Source organism: Polyodon spathula, chromosome 7 (genome assembly GCF_017654505.1).
Source record: "Polyodon spathula isolate WHYD16114869_AA chromosome 7, ASM1765450v1, whole genome shotgun sequence".
NCBI lineage: Eukaryota > Metazoa > Chordata > Actinopteri > Acipenseriformes > Polyodontidae > Polyodon > Polyodon spathula.
In genome coordinates this window covers 992809-1000308 of record NC_054540.1, presented here as the reverse complement: position 1 = coordinate 1000308, position 7500 = coordinate 992809, and the positions used below count along the sequence as shown (strand labels likewise).

The 7500-nt window shown below is 49.3% G+C and overlaps 1 protein-coding gene across 2 annotated transcripts in view; it reads right to left on the bottom strand.

Moving 5' to 3' along the window:
• LOC121317960 (reelin-like) overlaps positions 1-7500 on the bottom strand; it is a 167095-nt gene that overhangs the window by 30869 nt on the left and 128726 nt on the right. For both annotated transcript variants that reach the window (XM_041254055.1, XM_041254056.1), the window contains exons 30-38: positions 6706-6913; positions 6254-6330; positions 5857-6015; positions 5348-5536; positions 4312-4585; positions 3216-3356; positions 2664-2841; positions 2267-2351; positions 1164-1346 (exon numbers count right to left, since the gene is read on the bottom strand). In XM_041254055.1, coding sequence (XP_041109989.1) covers positions 1164-1346; positions 2267-2351; positions 2664-2841; positions 3216-3356; positions 4312-4585; positions 5348-5536; positions 5857-6015; positions 6254-6330; positions 6706-6913 — 1494 coding nt within the window. The remainder of the gene's footprint in view (positions 1-1163; positions 1347-2266; positions 2352-2663; positions 2842-3215; positions 3357-4311; positions 4586-5347; positions 5537-5856; positions 6016-6253; positions 6331-6705; positions 6914-7500) is intronic.

The window sequence follows — 7500 nt, the reverse complement described above, 5'->3', positions numbered from 1 at the left end:
ATCAGTGCTGGGGTGTGTGTGAGGGGTACAGTGTATCAGTGCTGGGGTGTGTGTGAGGGGTACGGTGTATCAGTGCTGGGGTGTGTGTGAGGGATACAGTGTATCATCAGTGCGGGGGTGTGTGAGTGAGAGCCAGTGTATCATCAGTGCTGGGGTGTGTGAGTGAGAGCCAGTGTATCATCAGCGCTGGGGTGTGTGAGTGAGAGCCAGTGTATCATCAGTGCTGGGGTGTGTGTGAGGGGTACAGTGTATCAGTGCTGGGGTGTGTGTGAGGGGTACAGTGTATCAGTGCTGGGGTGTGTGTGAGGGGTACAGTGTATCAGTGCTGGGGTGTGTGTGAGGGGTACAGTGTATCAGTGCCAGTGTATCAGTGCTGGGGTGTGTGTGTGAGAGGTGTATCACAGTGTATCAGTGCTGGGGTGTGTGTGTGGGGGGTACAGTGTATCAGTGCTGGGGTGTGTGTGAGGGGTACAGTGTATCAGTGCTGGGGTGTGTGTGTGAGGGTACAGTGTATCAGTGCTGGGGTGTGTGTGTGAGGGGTACAGTGTATCACAGTGACATAGTCACGACCCCACACCACACACACCCCCATGTCACATAGTACCGTGGGTGTGTGTGTGTGGGGGGGGGGGGGGGGGGGGGGGTACAGTGTATCTGTGCTATGCTGTATTCTGTTGTTTGGTGCTGTGCTGTGTTGGTCAGTGCTCTACTGTGTTGTGTTGTTTTGTGCTGTGCTCTGCTCTGCAATGCTCTGTTGTGTTGTTTTGTGCAATGCTGTGCTGTGTTGTGCTGTGCAATGCTATGTTGTGTTGTTTTTTTGCTGTGCTGTGCAATGCTATGTTCTGTTGTGTGCTCTGCAATGCTATATTGTGTTGTTTTGTGCTGTGCTGTGCTGTGCTGTGCTGTGTTGTGCTGTGCTGTGCTGTGCTGTGTTGTGTTGTGCTGTGCTGTGCTGTGCTGTGCTGTGCTGTGCTGTGCTGTGCTGTGCTGTAGCTGTGCTGTGCTGTGCTGTGCTGTGCTGTGCTGTGCTGTGCTGTGCTGTGCTGTGCTGTGCTGTGTTGTGCTGTGCTGTGCTGTGCTGTGCTGTGCTGTGCTGTGCTGTGCTGTGCTGTGCTGTGCTGTGCTGTGCTGTGCTGTAGTGTGCTGTGCTGTGCTGTGCTCACCGCTGTTGTAGGGCTGCCAGAGGCGGAACCGTGTTGCGTTGGTCTGCGCAGCGTGGGGGATGGTCACGTGTAAGAACAGAACGTCGGTGGTGACGGGGAAGTAGAACTCGTCGAGCAGCTGCCAGGAGATCCCTCCATTCACAGAGGACTGCAGCAGGATAGAGTGTGAGCGCTCTGGCACCTCTGCAGGGAAATACAGGAACTGCAGCTTTCAGACAATAAAGCACACACGCCAAGAGGACATTTGAGAAGTCTGTGTGGTACTGACAGAGATCTTCACAGTGAGTGTTTAACAGTGTGGTTGAACATCTGAGATGCACTTTACCTGTGTAACAGTTTACCCTGCTTGTTATTATTATTCCGATGATGTGAATTCACTGTGATATAACAGACTTGCCTGTGCTTTACCATGCTCAAACTAAACCTTTGGTTCAGCTCCCCTGTAACGAGACACTGCTCCTCATACCAAGCATAGTGATAAGATCTGTCTGCCAACACATTACAGTGTCCATTTGAAAGCTCCAGACTGTGCTAGATCTAAATACAGCCATCGTTGATCTTGCAAGCCTTTTTCCATGTGACATTCATTAATTACCTTTTGGGCACCTCCAGGTCGTCAAAACATTTGCAAATCCAATATATAGTGTATAGTGTATATATATATATATATATACACTAAAAACTCACTATTTTAATAATTCGCTACTACGTTTCGGTTTGTAGCTAATTATTAAAATAGTGAGTTTTCAGTTTATCGATTACTTTTCTTCTTCATTACTTCATTAAGTATAGTGATTGGTGAGTATCCTGTTGGATCCTGATTATAGAGCTGTTTGCTGTTTTAAATTCTCTGTAACCCCATATATATCTCTATACCTACACACTGTCTCGTGTGAGAAGCTAACCTGCAGTGTGTGTGTATCTCTATACCTATACACTGTCTCGTGTGAGAAGCTAACCTGCAGTGTGTGTGTATCTCTATACCTACACACTGTCTCGTGTGAGAAGCTAACCTGCAGTGTGTGTGTATCTCTATACCTACACACTGTCTCGTGTGAGAAGTGTACTCTCCGTGTCGTGGTGAAGGGACAGGGAGGGCGTACCTTTGGAAATGAATTTGAAAGTGAACTGGATGTACATGGTGTGGGTGCAATCCAGGTCCTGGGACACCAGCATGCGGACTCCCTCCTGGGAGACGAGGACAGAGAAGGACAGGACAGACGAGCAGGCCAGGCCAGGCAGGACAGCGGGGGAGAGGGGTAGAAAAGGAAAGAAATGTTAAATCAATCCTTAACTTTTTACTCATGTAAAGAAAAACAACTTGGCTTTATTACAAATCTGTAGCATCCCTAACTGGTTAACACACTGTTTTGCACTTCATGTGGGATATTCCTGTTGTTTTTATGGTGAAACATTATCTGTGGTAAAGGCCTGAAGCCCAGTCGCCATGTGTGAGAGTGGCGCAGCTGACTGGTGGGGGGGGGGGGGGGGCTGACTGACCCCTTTGAAGATGAGCGCGGTCCCGGATTTGAGGGTCTCCCCGTTGACCATCCCACGCTCCTCCCCGTACACTTCAGGCCACAGGTCAGGGTGCAGGTTCCCATCGAAATTGTCCTTCAGAATGGAGGGCAGAGGGGTGATGGGGACGCAGTAGGGACCGCCGAAACCACGATCACACCTGCACCCGAGAGACACAGAGACAGAGGGAGGGGGGACCAGAGGGAAGCAGATAAAACATTTACTTCATCTGTTATTAGAAATCATGCCCAATTCACAGGTAAATCCGAGCTCTGTATTCTCTTCCGTTTACAGTCACTGTACATTAGCGTATAGAGCCAGGGGATGCACCTCGAGTTAAACTCTCAGGGGAGAAATAGCATACCCAAAACAATATGGAGACATAATGTAGACTTTGATTTCCTCCTTAAACATGAATTGAGACAGAAATAATGAGGTTCTGTTAGGTGACAACACTACAGTATGAAACCCAGTAGAACTATAGCTACTGAACATTTATTACAAAATATTTAAAACAGGAAAAAAAACACTTACACACAGCGTCCCGAATCACAAATCCCGTGTCCTGAGCACATCCAGGGGCAGCCCGATGCCAGCAGTGCATTATCAATGGACCAGGAGTCCAGGCCAGGGGTGTACTCTGACTGGATCCAGCGGAACCGCGTCCTGGGGGAACTGGGGGAGCAAGAAAATTCTGAGACTGAGCCCGATGAGCTCTACAGTACAGATTCACAATGGCATGAGATCTCCAGTACAGATTTACAATGGCATGAGATCTCCAGTACAGATTCACAATGGCATGAGATCTCCAGTACAGAGTCACAATGGCATGAGATCTCCAGTACAGAGTCACAATGGCATGAGATCTCCAGTACAGAGTCACAATGGCATGAGATCTCCAGTACAGAGTCACAATGGCATGAGATCTCCAGCACAGAGTCACAGTGGCATGAGATCTCCAGTACAGAGTCACAATGGCATGAGATCTCCAGTACAGAGTCACAATGCCATGAGATCTCCAGTACAGGGTCACAATGGCATGAGATCTCCAGTACAGAGTCACAATGGCATGGGATATCCAGTACAGATTCACAATGGCATGAGACCTCCAGTACAGATTCACAATGGCATGGGATATCCAGTACAGATTCACAATGGCATGGGATATCCAGTACAGATTCACAATGCCATGCAGCAGGCAGCGTACCAGCAGGCATTTCTGGACCCAAACAATTCAGGTAAAAGAAAGTGTCTGTTCATTTAATTGTGTATGTGTGTGTGTGTGTGTGTGTGTGTGTGTATATATGTATATATATATATATATATATTTTTTTTTTTTTTTTTGCTCCTTGAGAACAGTATAAGACTGTTAGAATGGACTGACAAACAAACAGACAGACAGACAGACTGGCCGTCAGACAGACAGGAGAGAAGGACAGATTTAAACAGACAGTATGGGAATGCAAAGTCCAGACTGAGGATGTCAGGGCTTGGTGGAGCTGGAAGGCATGCAGTGTTAGCGCTGATTCTAATGACAGACAGACAGGTAGATAAACAGACAGATAGAGCAAGGGTGGGCTGGGCTAGATAGACAGACAGACAGGCAGATAGACAGAGTGAGGGTCAGTACTTGGTGGCGCTGGGCAGGTAAACAGTGACTCTCCTCCAGTTCTGGAATCGCTGGGAGGTGTAGACGGAGCTCTGGGTGTAGGTGTCACAGCCGATTGCAGGGGGCACACACTCAGGGGTGAGCAGATGCCAGTCCCGGCCGGTGTTGAGGGAGTACTGCAGCTGCACGGCGTGCGCATCGGGGAAGGGCTTGCTGCAGCCCATGCTCATCTCAAACTGGAGGAAGGAGGAGCTGCTCACATGGAAATCCCAGCTCTCTGCGTAGCGGGGCTTCCCTGGGGGAAGAAGAACAGAGGCTTCAATACAAACACACTACAGAACAGAGGCTTCAATACAAACACACTACAGAACAGAGGCTTCAATACAAACACACTACACTCCCACCAGAGTCTTCATGAAGACAAATTCAACGATTCATAGCAGGCTTGGAATGAATACACGTGAGATCTGTTTGGGATGGTGATGTCACACTGAAGTGTGATTATCCACAAGTGAGATCCGTTTGGGATGATGATGTCACACTGAAGTGTGATTATCCACAAGTGAGATCCGTTGGGATGGCTGTGTCACACTGAAGTGTGATTATCTATAACTCAATCTTGGTACGATGTCTAGCAGTGCAACACCTCCTTGTGCAGAGAGTGGCGTAGTCAGACTATACCCCGTTTACCCAGCAGCATCGTTCAAACCAGCAATCTCTTGTGTGGATTCAGTACTGATCTAATCCTGTTCTGTTACCCATACAAAAACGTTGTAGTCTAGTCTTTGTTTTATGTTTTGTGATACCCAAATTATATGTCATCAAACAAATATGTAATAAACAGTTGAAACAAAAACTAATTCAGATTTCCACAGCTGCAGTCTGCATGCATCTCATTGTAATATACTTGTTCAGAGTATAAGCAACATATATACAAATGTTTCAGTATCAGTTATGATTTCCTGTTGAAGTCTGACCATGCAGAGCTCTGTAACGCTAGCACCTTGGCAGTGTTTCGGATCCCTCAGTGGCTGTGCTGGTTCATGTCTACACTCACCGCTGTCACTGTTGAAGTGCAGCGCTGTGTCCAGCGACAGGCAGTCCACCTCCACCTGCCCCCCCTGGACTCGGTACCAGTTCATCCGCAGGTCCGACGAGCCGTCAAACTTATCCTGGAAACCCATCCGTGAGCTGTCATTCATCCCGATCAAGACGTCATCGAGACTCCACTGAGCAGAGTGCTTTCCTGCAGGAGCAGGAGGAGGAGAGCCATCAGCAAAGAGGGAGAGGCAGAGATGGGAGAGAGGGGAGGGGAGAGAAAGAAAGAGGAGAGAGAGAAGAGATGGAGGGGAGAGGAGAGAGAGAGACACATTGCTTCCTTAAAGAAAGAGCAAAGCCACCAGCACAGAGACTGAAAGACAGAGACAGAGCCAACTTCGACTCTGCTCGGTGGAGTGCGGCTCTGGACCCAGAAGAGAGTCAGCACAGGCAGAGGCAGAGAAAGAGGAGCTGAGTGCTCGCAGAGAGCCATGCCCCAGTGTGGAGGGGCAGGAAGGGCTCACATACCGTGAAGGGGTTGCCACCAGCGGAAGGCTGTGTGGGGGGTCTTGGCCTCGGGGGTCAGTTCGATGGTGATGATCTGCGGCTCGAGGAAGGAGATGAAGTCGAGCTCTCTGAGCAGGTGCCAGGACACGCCGTTATTACCAGAGTACTGAACCATGACCCCTGAGAGAGGGAGAGACACTCTTCAGTCAATGTTTAAACTTGTGTGTACAGTACAGGAACTCATAAATTCAATACTCTACTGTGACACACACTTTACAAATCAAACATTCTCCATGGTTAATCACTGGAGCTCTGATTAAAAATGGTTAAGCATGATGAGCATCAAAAACCACCCAAGTGTAGCAGATCGGTCGCTTTTATAACACAGCGCGAGGGAGGGCTTTGCTGAGGAGATTACCTTCGTTCCTCACTCTTGGTTTGTTGCAGGGCGCCCCCAGGTTACTGCTGCCGATTCTGATGTAGAACTGGACCAGCCTGGTGACAATAAGCACATGGGGTAGAAAAGTAAATTTTTCCCATGTCTCCTCTTTCCCCTTGGGAGAAACACCTGGGGCATGGAAGGAAGAAAGGAAGAATGGAAGGTCCCCCAATTGGATACAAGATCACTGGGGTTTTGTAAATCACATGCTGATTGGTCAAACTCAAGTACAGTAGTACTGGTACTACAACAGTGATGGAAAAAGAGACCCATTCCAGAGCAATTTTACACATTCCAGGTTGCACTATGAGCTTAACGAGGCACAACCATACGTGTTATCTGTGCCAGCTTACAGTAAAACCTGGAACGTATCAGTGCTCTGCAGCGGGAGTCTTTCTGTCAGTGTCTGGCACGTCGGAGATCGGACTGACCGGGTGTTGGTGGTGTCCAGGGGAACAGTCCTGGCCTCTCTTCGCCCGGAGCTGTTGAAGTACAGCGCCTTGCCATCACTGAGGATCCCGCAGCCAGAGCCCACCTGCCCCCCTGCTAATTGGTGCCAGAGCGGGCTAAGCTTCCCTTCAAATCGGTCGTTCATCTCACTGGGGTTGGGCACTCTCGCCACACAAGTGCCCTGCTCCACTGCATGGGGAGAGAGAGAGAGAGAGAGAGAGAGAGAGAGAGAGAGAGAGAGAGAGAGAGAGAGAGAGAGAGAGAGAGAGAGGGGGGGGGGGGGGGGGGGGGGGTCAGTCAGTCTTGACTAGTCTGCAGTATCTTGACCATGCATGGAGCCTCCTCTCAGTATCACTGCAATGGGAGGTACCTGTTTAGATCATGTATGGAGCCTCCTCTCACTATCACTGCAATGGGAGGTATCTGTGTAGATCATGCATGGACCCTCCTCTCACTATCACTGCAATGGGAGGTACCTGTGTAGATCATGCATGGAGCCTCCTCTCACTATCACTGCAATGGGAGGTATCTGTGTAGATCATGCATGGACCCTCCTCTCACTATCACTGCAATGGGAGGTACCTGTGTAGATCATGCATGGAGCCTCCTCTCACTATCACTGCAATGGGAGGTATCTGTGTAGATCATGCATGGCGCCTCCTCTCACTATCACTGCAGTGGGAGGTACCTGTGTAGATCATGCATGGCGCCTCCTCTCACTATCACTGCAATGGGAGGTACCTGTGTAGCTCATGCATGGAGCCTCCTCTCACTAT